At 41.0% G+C, this 14,368-nt stretch overlaps 2 protein-coding genes across 3 annotated transcripts in view; both read left to right on the forward strand.

Moving 5' to 3' along the window:
- uap1l1 (UDP-N-acetylglucosamine pyrophosphorylase 1 like 1) overlaps nt 1-3,569 on the forward strand; it is a 6,612-nt gene extending 3,043 nt beyond the window's left edge. Inside the window, exons 2-8 of the mRNA XM_005751957.1 lie at nt 419-614; nt 687-859; nt 1,190-1,383; nt 2,395-2,535; nt 2,645-2,827; nt 3,019-3,085; nt 3,234-3,569. Coding sequence (XP_005752014.1) covers nt 419-614; nt 687-859; nt 1,190-1,383; nt 2,395-2,535; nt 2,645-2,827; nt 3,019-3,085; nt 3,234-3,320 — 1,041 coding nt within the window. The 3' untranslated portion in view covers nt 3,321-3,569. The remainder of the gene's footprint in view (nt 1-418; nt 615-686; nt 860-1,189; nt 1,384-2,394; nt 2,536-2,644; nt 2,828-3,018; nt 3,086-3,233) is intronic.
- Nucleotides 3,570-4,885: 1,316 nt separating this feature from the next.
- Nucleotides 4,886-14,368, forward strand: part of zdhhc12b (zDHHC palmitoyltransferase 12b) — a 10,845-nt gene continuing 1,362 nt past the window's right edge. For both annotated transcript variants that reach the window (XM_005751936.1, XM_005751937.1), the window contains exons 1-3: nt 4,886-5,415; nt 5,516-5,655; nt 8,373-8,465. In XM_005751936.1, coding sequence (XP_005751993.1) covers nt 5,319-5,415; nt 5,516-5,655; nt 8,373-8,465 — 330 coding nt within the window. In that variant the 5' untranslated portion in view covers nt 4,886-5,318. The remainder of the gene's footprint in view (nt 5,416-5,515; nt 5,656-8,372; nt 8,466-14,368) is intronic.

The following is a 14,368-nucleotide window of genomic DNA, read 5'->3' on the forward strand; positions in this document are numbered from 1 at the left end:
TAAGTTAACATTGGTTTGAAAACGTGGCTGTGGTTCATGTGGTTGAGAATGTCATCTACTAATCAAAAGGTCTGCTTGCCAAAGTGTCCTTGGCCAAGACACTGATTCTCAGGTTGTCCCTGCATCCATCGGAGTGTGAGAATGTTTGTGAATGTTAGAAAGCATTTAGGCATTAATAAAAGCACCATATCAGAGTGTGCGTGATTGTAGTAGAAAGTATTTTCAGTGCTCAACTAAGTAGAATGGCTCTATACCACTCGGCATCACTTCCTTTAGCTTTTACATGGATAATAGTTTTAATTTTTCAAAACATTTTTTAAAATAGATTTTGCTAATGCTGCATTCATTTTAACCCCCGAAACAGGAGTTCCACAATAGTCCTCCACTGCTGCAGACTGTGTGTAACGGTGTATAATCTCTACCCTCTGTGCTCTTCAGGTACATAATGACCAGTGAATTCACTCTGGCTCCAACTGAGACTTTTTTTAAGGAGAACAACTATTTTGGACTGGAACCAACAAACATCGTTATGTTTGAGCAAAGAATGATTCCAGCTGTGACATTTGATGGAAAAGTCATCTTGAAGGATAAAGGGAAGATAGCCATGGCACCAGGTGGGTGCATATGAAGTTACACAGAAGAGTCAGAAACAAATATGAGTGGAGTTATCTAAACTTTGGTTTCAGATGGTAATGGAGGTCTGTACCAGGCACTGGTGGACAATAAGGTGCTGGAGGACATGAAGAAAAGGGGAGTAAAGTACCTGCATGTGTACTGCGTGGACAACATTCTGGTCAAGATGGCCGATCCTGTGTTTATTGGCTTCTGTGTGAGCAAGGGCGCTGACTGTGGGGCCAAGGTGGAGTAATACAGCATCACACAGTATACATGAAAGAATACATTAAGATGTCTTTTACATTGTAATTGAATATAATCAATAGAAGGATTATATTTTGTGGAAAGTGAATTTCGTTTTTGTTTCTTATGAATATTTTCTTTGGACTATCACGTTAAACGAAGTTACTTGAATAGCAGTCCAACCCTTCAGCTACAATAAATCGTACAGAACTGTGTCCAGTACGAGTATCTGTGTAGTCAGACTGCATATAGCCAAGTGATTGGCTGTACATGAGTATGCTAATGGTTTCTCCTAATTCTTCCTTGTTCGTCCACCTCTGTCTTGCTTTAGGTGGTGGAGAAGGCGTACCCTACAGAGCCGGTCGGCGTGGTTTGCAGAGTACGAGGGGTATCCCAGGTGGTCGAGTACAGTGAGGTCCAGCCACAGACGGCTGAACTGCAAGGACCTGGAGGAGAGTTGGTTTACAGTGCTGGAAACATCTGCAATCACTTCTTTACCAGGAGCTTCCTGCAGGATGTGGCAGAGTAAGGGGCAGCACAACATTATAAACAATCGAATGGTAGCTTTTAGTAGTACACAAATGACCAAAAAAAATTAAGAAAGAACAAATTTGAGCTCTTTTTATTCTGCAAGTTAGATCTGGCTGTTTCAGTGTATGCTAGATGTTTGTTAAAGAGTCCACAAATAGACCAAAACAATATATTAGTGCATAAATGTGTACTGTCCCAGCCTGTTGGGGTATCTTAGCTTCAATTAGTTTTTAGTGAGCACACATAAACCTCTAGAAGGTAGTAGTTGCTATAGTTCAGTGATTCTCACTTCATAATCATTGTTGGGGAGTTCAGAGGGCCCGGTGGCGCCAGTGTCTGTCAGTGCGCCACAGGGTGGCTGTGGCTACAATGTAGCTTGCCATCACCAGTGTATGAATGTGTGTGTGAATGGGTGCATGACTGGATGTGTAAAGCGCTTTGGGGTCCTTAGGGACTAGTAAAGCGCTATACAAATACAGGCCATTTACCATTTCTTTCTAGGGATCTGCAGCAACGCTTAGGTGTGTGGTGCAGTTCTATGCAAAAGTCTTAAAACACTACTTGAGTTTCTTTATATTTTGCTTCAAAGGAGCTCGCCTTTGTTGTAATATTTTAAATTGGTCATGAGCAGTAGTTCTCCACGCTTTCTAAGTTTTTCAGTGGACGTTGGCTGCTTTGTCACTAACTTTCAGTCCAGCCCTTGAACCTGATCTCTCTTTTTTTTTTTCTTTTTTTTTTTTTCTCTTTGTTTGTTAAGACCGGCGTTAGCACTGGTCAATGATTCATTCGAGCATAAAAGGCTATTTAACTGAAGGGATGAGTCAGTGCTTTGTTTACTGATAACTGACAACTTGGCACAGAAGAAGTCTTAACATGTTTTTCACTGCCAAATTAACCAGATTTTAATTATACAGCTATTGAACTTCATTGCTCCTTGAGTATAAAACCCTCCATTTTTATGGTATTCCATTTTGTTTGGTGCTGCTAACATATTTCATCTTTTAGGAAATATAAAGACCAGCTGAAGCAACATGTTGCCTTAAAGAAAGTGCCCTTTGTTGACGCACACGGCGTTCAAGTCAAACCATCCAAATCCAATGGCATAAAGATGGAGAAGTTTGTCTTTGACGTCTTCGAATTCTCAAGGTATTAATTGCTCTACATTATCTTTCAGTTTGTATGTGTTTACACATGTTGTTTTTACTGTATAGGTGATTTGCAATTAATTAGAAATTTACTCCCTTGTATTTGGAAGGAACTTCGTTGCGTTTGAGGTTGTCAGGGAGGATGAGTTTTCCCCCCTGAAAAATGCAGATGGCTCAGCCACAGACAACCCGACCACAGCCAGGAACTCTCTGCTGGCTCAACACTGCCGTTGGGTCACATCTGCTGGAGCCACACTGTTGGATAAATATGGGAATCCCCTTCCTCTTCCCAGGTCAGAGATGCTCCTATGTACTCCACACCCTGAGGAGCTGATTTGTTGTTACTACTATTGGAATTATAATATATATACTTTGTGGCATGTAGCTCTTTTTAAAATGTATGTTAGTGTTGTTTTCAGGCTGATAGAAAAAAAAATTGAAACCTATTATTTAAATCTCAAGTTGTGCATTATCCATCCTGCAGCGTGTCAGCTGATGACAGTCCTCCGGCTCAATGTGAGATTTCACCGCTTGTCTCGTACTTTGGAGAGGTGAGAACAGTGTGTTAAATTGTGGAACCCTGGACTTAGAGACAGCGATTCTTTCTTGTATTATAGATACACTGTGGACAAAAAGTACTCACTAAATAATTTTTTAGTTTTGCTCATGACTTAACTCCTGCCTCATCTCCTCTGTCAGGGTCTGGAGCAGCTGCTGAAAGGGAGGACAATTCATACTCCCTTTGTTCTGGATGAAAAGCAGACCAAAAAGTTGCAAGCTCAATAGCTTTTTTTGTCATTTAGAGTTTTTTGACATTCCAAAACAGTGGATTGCAGCTTAGAGGTGTGTGCCAGAACTGCGGCAAAGACTGCTCAGTATGTTTTTTTTTGTTTTGTTTTTTAATTTTGAATTGTATGTAATGTTGATCATATCCAAATGTCACTTTGATAACCTACAATGTGATGTTGTTTCCTGGGGGGAGAATTTCTAAAAGAAAAAAGAAATTGATCCACAAAAAATAAAAGAATATCAAAAATAAACCACTTTCATCTATTTTGTCTTTTGATAATCCAGAATACATGTGTGTGAATGATGGGGAGACGTGTGGATGAGTGAATGCCTGTTGGGTTACTTACTACCTTGGCTTAACCCCCCCATAGAGACCCATGAGGGAGGGTGTTTTACTGACTGATACAGTCACTTAGATAATAAAGTATTTTAACTTGAATGTATAAGAAACACAACATATTAATGAAACGGTCTACTTACCGAGCACATCTGGCTGTTAGGTCACAAAATCACCCCTTCTTCTGCAAATGCTGAGAGAGGCAAAAACAGACTTTAATAGATACCACTACTTGCAGATTAAAATTAATAATACATAACCCTCCCACAGTTACATTAAGATGACTTCCCCCCCCCAAACTTTTCACATATATATGTGAACATATGTAGATGAGGTATCATCACCTCATAACTGTAGCTACTTGGGAGCCATCTTGGTAAGGTCTTTTATGATTAGAAACATTTATGGAAGCAAAATAGCCCTAATTGTCACATCTGACCAGTGTATGTTTCCTGCCCTGACTTCTAACCCGTATGTTTAAGAGATGATGTAAAAATCACAGTTTAATAAGTGTCATGAAATCAATATCCTTAGTATCCTTATTTTCCTATTATATTGTTTTATGTACTTTAATAATGAAGGCTTGTAGAGCAAGGCCACTTTTGACTCACAAACTAAGTGCTCAGCCAGACTAAAAAAACAGGAAGTTTTAGTGCATAGGCATATTAAAAGATAAGACTCAGAAAAGAGAAACTTTGCCATATAAGCAATGTTTGAAATTGTGTGTGACGTCTGAAGTACAGAAATAACACCATATAAGACACATGTTGAGCTAAAAATGTTAGAGCTCTTGCAACTGGCGTTTGAGCTGTGCAGGGGTCTCTCTCTTCCGGAAGATGATTGAATAAAAAGAAATGTTTTTTAACAATAGTGTTTTCTCTGTTATATCATGGGGACAAAAGAATCAGGGTTAATATTGATTAGGTACATTTATGGAAGCAAAATAGCCCTAATTGTCACATCTGACCAGTGTACGTTTTCTGCCCTGACTTCTAACCTGTATGTTTAAGAAATGATGTAAAAAATCACCGTTTAATAAGTCAGAACGCCAGAGAGTGGTGCCTTGAACCGCCCCTTCTGAGTGGCGGAAAGAACGCCTTTTTCCCGGTCTATGAACGCCGCTTTTCCCAACACTCGCAAAAACAGCGCTCATTGCGCAGCTGCGTATGACGTAAAAAGCGGCGTTGGAAGACCGGGAAAAACGGCGTTTTTTCCTCCACTCAGAAGGGGCGTTCAAGGCGCCAGTCTCTGGCGTAAAATACTGTGTTCTGTTCGGGTCAACGCCGTGTTTTTACGGCGTTCTGACTTATCAAACGGCGATTTTTACGTCATTTCTTAAACAAACGGATTAGAAAATTGGAGAATTTTGGCCTAGATTGTTTGCCATACTAATCGCTGCTACTGTGAGTCGTTGGAAGGATAAAAACAAATCCACTGGAAGGAATCGAGCGGGATGTTTACTTCCCAGCTGCCGAAACTCGACATATGTAATATGTCCTGGGTAGAAGAAATATTCAACGATTTGATTCGGTCGTAACACATCGTTTAATACTCTGACGACATTACGGCTTGTATGACGCTTGCCCAGGGGAGAGAGTGGTGTTGTCGTTTATCAGCTCCATTTGCATGTTGGATGGCTGATCTATTATGCTAAGAACATGTTCAAAAATGTTTTCGGCTCAGGGTTTCTGGTGAGAACATCACATGTGATTCTGACATGGGTCATAACGTTAATCCTCTTCCTACATGATACAGGTGAATCTATCACTTTACATTCATAGGCTTTGCCTCTATAATCGCTCGCACACCCCTGGGAGCTGTGGTGGTGTTAAGTGTGTGAGTGATGTGTTCACAGAGCTGAGGAAGCAGGAGGAGACGGGCCAGCTTTTCCAGCCCGTGCTCTTCGTCCTGCTGGTGCTGCTGTCTGTGCTGCTGTACTTCGCGGTCTCTCTGATGGACCCGGGTTTCATCCTGTCTGATGACACGGACTTGCAGGTGAGCACGAGCCTACTGTACATTACTGTTATCACTCTCACTTTTTACCTTTGTGTTGTGATGGTTTGAAGCAGCTTGAATGTTTACGTTGCTGGTTAAAAAACCTGATTTAAAAAAGATATCTTAAAAGATAATCGTGTGCTTGCAGTGCCAAAACAATAATGATAACAATCATTTATTTAAGGCAAACTAACACTCTGCCTTTAATTCATTTCATTTTTATTTATATAAGATCACAGCAATAGTCGCCTAAATTTAATATTGTAACTTAAATGAGCTGTAGGCCACTGCTGGCACTGTCATCTCTTTAGTGGCCACTTTAGTGTAAGTAGTGCAAAAACAAACCAATCAAGCAAGTATTTCCAAAAACTTAGTGTTTTGTTTGTTTGTTTTAAATTTCAAATATTGTATAACAAGACAAAACTGCCAGTGTTAACACATTCCCCCCCCCCTCATGCTTAACTAACCGAAGCCTTTCATTAAACTACCAGAGAAGGAAATTGCTACTCTCTTTCTGGCCAGACACATGGCAGCACTTCTGTTATAATTTTGTTCGTATTTAACAAAATAAAAAAGCAGACAAGTGTACACGTTAGTTTTTGACTGCTGGTGAAAATTGTTTTTTTCACAAATAACTCTCACTGAACTAACACAGCCAGTCCCTCAACATGTTTGTACTCTCTCCTCATGATGCCTTCATATTAAATCGTTTTTTGCTTTTTAAAGAACTTATTTTAACATTGCACTCAACAACAAACAAATCCTCCCAACAAAAAGGTAACTTCAATATACGGGCTGCAAGTAGGGGTGACGTGAGCCACAAGTGGCCATGGGCTGCGAGTTTGAAACCACTGCCCTACTCTAATAGCGAGAAAGAAAAGTATGTGAGGGTGGTGCAGCACATGTATGAGGACAGTGGTGAAGGATCTTCTCTAAAGCCTTTCTTGTTTCCAGTTGAAATTAGGGGTGGCTTTAAAAAATCTATTTTCCGATTCAAATCGATGTTAGCTAGAATAACACAATATCGATTCATTAAATCCTGAATCGATTTTTAAATATAAATTTATTTTGCCAGAAACACCAGAATCTCAGGTTAAGGCTCACAAAACAATTTCAACAACCACCAAACAGCTAAAACAGCAAATGAGAGCAGGTAAACAGAATCCGCACAAAGATGTAAACACAAAGAGCAGATCGTTCACCCGATGGCATGTACACAGACACGCTGTCTCATTATCCGATCAAAATTCACTGAACCAGCAGCAAAAGAAGATCAAAACTACAGTTCACATTTGATAAACATCATATTTAATTCCCTCCTACTTTTGCTGTTTTGCTTTCACCACAATAAAATCACACTTCCTGCACAGCTCTCGCTCGCTCTCTTTCTCTGTGTAATTCAAGAACAGTTTCTCTCAAACTCAAATCTCAGTTTTCTGCATTATTCGCTTGCTTATTACGCATCAGTCTACCGTTGTGTGCATTGCTGTCGCCTGCTGTTTTTTTTTTTTTTTGGTTTGTTTGTTGTTTTTCAAAAATGCCTAATTTCTGCTGTTCAACGACAAAGACATGTAAACTTTTTAAAATTAGGCCAAACTGCAAAAGGCTTCGCTGTGTCTCTAATAAAACCTCTGTAACTTTGCTCTGTTTCGCTTCAGCAGCATCAGGTAATGTTCATATGTTAATTCATGGTTTTCTTCTGTTTTTGATCTACTGCAGAGAATTTTTAAGGTGGTGCTATAAAAATTCAGGCCAGGAAAATCTCCTTCATGTTTTTCTGTGTTTTATCCTCAGTTACTTTGACACAAAGGCATGTGCTGTGATGCTTACACCTCTGACGAAGTCAGTTTTTATACCTAGATATAAAATATGGATATGTACTGATAAATGATCAGAATTATAATATACCTGACTAAGTCAAAATTGAATTTAATCAAATTGAATCAGGGATAGAATTGAATTGGGACCTCGTGAATCGGAATCAAATCGATTATAGAAATCAGTGATGATATCCAGCCCTTGTTGTAATGGACAGGCTAACAGATGAGGTCAGGCAGGAGTCTCTGTGGACTATGATGTTTGCAGTTGACATTGTGATCTATAGCGAGAGTAGGGAGAGGTAGAGGTATGCTATGGAGAAGAGGAATGAAAGTAGCAAGAACAGAATATGTGTGTGTGAATGAGAATGAGATAGGTGGAAAGGGTGAACATGCAAGGACCAGAGATAGTGAGTTACTGTCGATGTGCCAGCACAGAGAGTGGTACTCTGCTCTTAGATGAAGTAAAAGGATTTCATGCAAGTCAGAAGTTACTAGCAAAGATGCAATTAAAGGTTCAGCTGTTGTATAACTTGGTTGGGGTCCAGACCATCTAAAGCAACAGACGCTGCCCAAGAGAGGTGAAAGAGAGAATGGAGTGGGTGGAGATAAAAGTCAGGAGTGTGAAAGGGATGCTTTACAAGATGGTAGTAAGACATGTTATGATGTATGGCTTGGAGACAGTGGCTTTGACTAACAGACAGGGGGCTGAGGTGAACATGTTAAGATTTTCACTTGGAGTGACCAGGAAGGATAAGATTAAAAGTGAGGACACCTCAGTCCATCTGATGTCCCTACCATATAGAAAAAGTGGGAAACAGTGACAGTGTCCACTTTAACATAATTTGTTAGCTGGACAGTTACTCCTTTCTGACCACTTTGTCTTCTTTGTTGTATTAGTTCATGCTGGGAGTGACTGAGGAGCAGCAGGACATGATTCCTCCTGCCACCAAATCCCTGAGACAGCGCCGTTGTGGCCACTGTCTGCTTCAGGTATGCTGCTCAGCTCGTCAGCAGAGGTGGTATGCACATGTCACTTAAATAGAAGTAGAGACACTTCCAATAAAAAAATACCCTGGTAAAAGTTAAAGTACTTATTCAACTTTTTTACTCCAGTAAAAGTAAAAAAAGTACAGGCTTTGAAAAGTATAAAAGTAAAAAGTAACTCCTTGTTACTTCAGTTCTAATTAATAATGAATGTAAACAGTTTGCACATCCATAATGTAGAACACAAGCAGAGAAAAACAAAGGGAATTAAAAGAAACTAGCTCTGTTGCCTTCATTGTAGATATGTGGAGATCAGATGGAGCTTTCCTGCTGCTCTTTCTGGCCAAATCAGCAGGATATGAGCATCTTACATGAGGTACTACGGCTGATTTTCAACCCAAAGCAGTACAAAGCTAATTTAAAGGTGGAATTCATTGAGTGAATCTAATAAACATCATCACCTAATTTGCTGCCTGCTGCCCTTGGTGTAACCTGACACTGACCACCACTCCATCATAGGGCATGGCTGTAAACGTCACTGTGTGGTGAGATAAGCAGTGTAGTCTGCACTCAGCTGCCTACAACTGTCATGGAACATGTGAATAACAAAAAGGCAGTATGCCAGTTTATTATCGTCAGGTCTCTACAATCTTGAGCGCCTGGAGTTGATTGTTCTTGTAATTTAGCGCTATACAATTAAAATGGAATAGAACTGTGTTGAATTTTGCACAATGTTTCATAATATGAAAACCGCGAATTGCTACCTTATCGTGGTGGAGGGTTTTGTGTGTCCCAGGGTTCCCAGGGGCTATGTTGTCCAGGTGCTTTTGCCTCCTGATAGGGTCTCCAATGGCAAATTGGTCCTGGGCGAGGGACCAGACAAAGAGTGATTCAGAAGACCCCTATGAGTGCAAGATCAAGGGAACACTTCACCTTGGGTGGATGATTGACATGGCTCTGCAATGTTGTGTGGAGATCAGGGGTGGTACCTCTGGATTTGCAGACCGGGGTAGTGGTTCCCATCTTTAAGAAAGGGGGAACGGTCTGTTAGTCGAACCTCGGATACAGGAGGAACAATGTGGTTTTCATCCTGGTTGTGGAACACTGGGCCAGCTCCTTATCCTCTCAAGGATTCTTGAGGGTGCATGAGAGTTTGCCCAACCAGAGAAGACATGGAGAAGGCATTCAACCGTGTCCCTTGGGGTGTCCTGTGGGAGGTGCTTCAGGAGTATAAGGGCGCCTGGCCCATTTCTACGGGCCATTCGATCCATAGACAACTGTTGCAAGAGCTTGGTCCACATATCTGGCAATAAGTTGAACTCGTTCACTGTGGGTGATGGACTCCGCCAGGGCTGCCCTTTGTCATCGATTCGGTTTGTTATTTTTATGGACAGAATTTCTATCTGTACTCAAGTGGCAGAAGGCTTTGATTTGGGTGGTCTCAGAATCTCATCTCTGCTTTTCGCAGATGATGTGGTTCTCTTGGTTTCATCAGATGATGACCTCCAGCTCACACTGGAATGGTTTGCAGCCGAGTGTGAAGCAGTGGGAATAAGAATCTGCACCACCAAATCTGAGGCCATGGTCCTCAGCCGGAAAAGGGTGGAGTGTCCACTCTGGGTCAGGGACGATTTCCTGCCCTGATTTGAGGAGTTTAAGTATTTCATGGTCTTACTCACAAGTAACGGGACAAGGGAGCAGGAGATCGACAGATGGATTGGTGCTGCAGCTGCAGTGATACGGACGTTGTACCAGTCCGCCATGGTGAAGAGAGAGCTGAGTGTAAAAGCAAAGCTCTCTACTTGCTGATCAGTCTACGTCCCTACCGTCACTTATCACGAGGTCACGAGCTCTGGGCAGTGACCGAAAGAACAAGATCACGGATACAAACAGCGGAAATAAGCTTCTTTCCAGAATAATAATAATAATAATAACTTTTTTTATGAAGCGCTTTCAAACAAAGTGCTGTACAACTATTTAAAAATAAAAAGATAAAAAAAATAATAAAAGCGATACATAGCAATACAGGTAAAAGACACAATACAAGTAAAAAAAAAAGAGATAGGTTTAGGACTTCAGCCATCTGGGAGGGGCTCAGAGTAGAGCCGCTGCTCCTCCACAATGAAAGGAGCCAGTTGACGTGGTTCGGGCATGTCCCAGGAGACCCCAGGGCAGACCCATGAGTCGCTGGAGAGATTATATCTCTCAACTGGCCTGGGAACGCCTTGGTGTTCCCCCAGACAAGCTGGAGGAGGTGGTCGGGGCCAGGCATGGTCTGGGCTTCTCTGCTTAGGCTGCTGCCCCTGCGACCCAGCCCCAGGTAAGTGGAAAAAGAAGATGGATGGAAAACAGATCACACCAAACAACAGATCATCTATTGATCTGATATCTTTTTTAAAAACAGCTCTAAATTAAATAAGGAGATTACACGTCAGCTATCTAATGCCACTGAGCAATCTTTATCCTAGAAGATAAAATCTCCTGTTGTCTCTCCATCTCTGAGTGAAGTTATCTCACTTTCTTTTCTGTCCTTTGCAAGCACAGCAGGCATGCTGTGTGACAAATGGCACACAAACAGTTTGTGTGTCTGCTCTTATGAGTATATTTGAAAAATTGCACTGGAAATTCCTTGAGGTGACTCTCGTTGTGAATTGGAGCTGTATAAATAACATTGAATTTAAATTATCCACGACTTTAAAAAGTTTTATGCTTCTCTTCCGTAGCACTAGATGCAGAACCACCAGTGTTGTGGAAAAAAAGCTTATTATGAGCAGCTTCCAGATATCTGGACCAAAACACACTGTTCTGGATTGTTCCGGCCCACTTTAAGCCTTGAAAACAGTGCTGTAAATGATGCACCGACTAAATGTTTTTGCCCTGTTTATTTGTTCATGTGCAATAAGCACAAGCAATTATTGTTCCCTCCATTTAGGTTCAACTTTGTTTGATATTTCAAGACGCACAGTAACCTGAAATAATAACTCAAATGTCCTCACATGTCTTAAACTTAGAGTAACAACCCCGAGTAGAAAATGGAGATATTTGTGTAAAAATGAAGGGACCAAAAGGGAAAAATAAATACTTAAGTACAGTTGAGATTTGTACGTGTACAACCACAACCCAAGTGACTAGGTCTCTGAAGGAAAAGGCAGTGAATGTGTGAGATGTCTTTGTCACTACATTTGTACTGCACTGATTCACTTTTCTGTGAGGGAGCTAATCTCAGTTGTGGAGAGGTGAGGGTGGTACATCTGGCCAGAACAAAATCAGAGAGCCAAAGCCACCAGAGCTGTTTGGAGGCTAAGCAGGTCACCTACTAATCAAAAGGTTGGTTGTTCGATCCCCATCTGCTTGAGTCTGCGGCCTAAAACTCCTTGGTCAAGATATTAATCCCAAGTTGCTCTCCCATCTTCATCCATTGGAGTATAAATGAGTGTGAATGTTAGATAGAAAGCACTTGTATAGAGGCAAGTTGTATAAAGCGCTTTGAATGCTCAGAGTAGAAAAGTGCTATATATAAGAACCAGTAAAATGGTACCAGTCCATTTACCAAATGGTAAATTGGATACTTGTCACGCTTAAATGTTTTAGACATAACCTGAGTAAACACAAAATGCAACTTTTAAATGATAACTGAATATATTAAGGGGGAAAAAATCTACCTGGCACTGTGTGGAAAAAGTGATTATACCTGTCGAGAAAGGTGGGATTCAGCGAGACATTCAAGTAAATGATGTATGTGCACAAGTCAGATAGATGGAGAGAGGATGATAGTTGTCGCTGGTCATCTGGTGATCAGGCGTTAACAACGTGACTGGATGTCACAAAGGATCGGGCCAGATGTCATCTCAGAAGATGTGACGTCCAGAAAGAGAGGGAGGAGAAAGCTTGACCAGGTATAAAAGTTAGGTGAAAAAGAGATACACGGATCTTCCCTTTGTCCTCTGCAAGATGAGCAGTTCAGAAGATCGAATATAAGATGTTAAAGATTCCAGCAGAGACTCTAGAGGAATCAATATACCTGGATACCAGAGGCAGCTAATGCTGTTACTGCCCCTAACCCTCACCCATCAGGCTCCATCTAAGCTCATTTATCAGAGGTTAGGACTTTTTAAACAGAGAGCCAATCCAGATCTCCTGTATTAGATTGTTGGTTCACCAGATCCACACCCCCTAAACCTAATAAGTGGTCGTGACACCCTTTGAAGCAAGAACTGTAATCAAACATTTTTGATAGCAAGAGTTCGTTTTGTTGCATCGGAACCTTGATCTTGACTGAGGCAATTGATGTGGATGCATTGGGGTACAGTATCTTGCCCAAGATAAACTGGAGAAGCGGGGGATCGATCCATTGAATTTTTGATTAGTAGACAACTTACTCTACCACCTAATCAAATGGCCAGAAATAAAAGGACAGTTAAAATTGTGTTGCTTCTAAAACAACGAACGGATGCTGCTTGTGATGGATCCACAACTCTCCAGAGGTCATTTTCTGCTGTTTTTTCCCCCTCCTTGAAGTCTTACTTTTAAAAGGAGTCTGAAGGTCGTTCTGGATGTTGAAGCAGAAGTTTGAATAAGCATATGTCTGCTTGTGACAATAGAGGAAAAGCTGGGGTGGACAGACGTAGCATCTGTATTCCCATACAGGATGGGCAAACTGTACAATGTCACCTCTTTGTTCTCTGCATGTGTTTGTGTGTCAGTGTGTGGCTCTCAGGCTGAAATGAGACACTTGATATCTGGCAGGATCCAGCAGTGGTATAGGATATCAGGAAACACAGGGCTGTGTTACATACCCAGACGACCTTAAAAGTATCAGATAATACTTCAGATGCAGTATGCCGGGACTCCGAGTAAAATGTTTCATCACCAGATAAGAAAAGCCCCACATACTCACACAAACAGGAACTAACAAAAATTGGGCAAAATTCATGACGCGCTGACACTTTCTCTAAGGAGGTACCACGGTCCATTGATAATACTGGACTACTGAGTTGAGCTCTGAGTTGCAGACAGTCTGCTTGTCTCATTTGTTTGTGTTAACGACGTGCTTTTTGTTGATTTTCTATATGTAAACATCAAACATGAGTAGGAAGGGGAGGGGATGAAGGATTTTACTCCAATGAATTTCTGTAATGGTCTTTAATCTTTCCTTCTTCCTGCTCTGTGTTTGTCATCATCATAAGCATTGTGCCTGTCCTGGCCGATTAGCTCATCTCAGTGACACAACAGTATATCAGTCACCTGATATACTTTTACACATCCAGCTACACTCTGTTTCAGCTGCTTTAGCCTATCCATTTCTAAGGCACTTTACAACCCACTTCCCTGTCATCCCCATATTTCATTTTCAGTTTCATATCTGCTGACATGGTTGCCCACTCTGCTCAGTGGTCTTCCTGCTGCTCTCCCTCCCTCCGAGTGGCCTATGAACTGAACGGTGATGCTAAATTGCTCTAAATTAAATGACTAAATGGCTGAACTAACGACACTTTGTGCCCTGTGCTGTTGTAATCTTACCAAATACAGTGCATTTGGAAAGTATTCACACCGCTTTACCTGTTCCACATTTTGTCACATTATAGCCTTCTTCAAAAAATGAATTCAATTCTTTTCACTTCAAAATTCTACTTGCAATACCCCATAATGACAAAGTGAAAAAGCTTGCTTGAAAATCTTGCACATGTATTGAAAAACTAAAAAAAAAACCCACTGTGACATGCACATATTCATAGCATTTATGGATCCTGTTTGCACTGATCATCTGTTAGATCCACCTATGGTAATTCCTCTTTATATAATAATAATAATAATAATGAATTTATATAGTGCTTTTCAAGGCACCCAAAGCGCTTTACAATGCCATTATTCATTCACTCTCACATTCATACACTGGTGGAGGCAAGCTA

This window comes from Pundamilia nyererei, unplaced genomic scaffold, assembly GCF_000239375.1.
Source record: "Pundamilia nyererei isolate P.nyererei 1_Seehausen unplaced genomic scaffold, PunNye1.0 scaffold00335, whole genome shotgun sequence".
In the NCBI taxonomy this organism is placed as follows: domain Eukaryota; kingdom Metazoa; phylum Chordata; class Actinopteri; order Cichliformes; family Cichlidae; genus Pundamilia; species Pundamilia nyererei.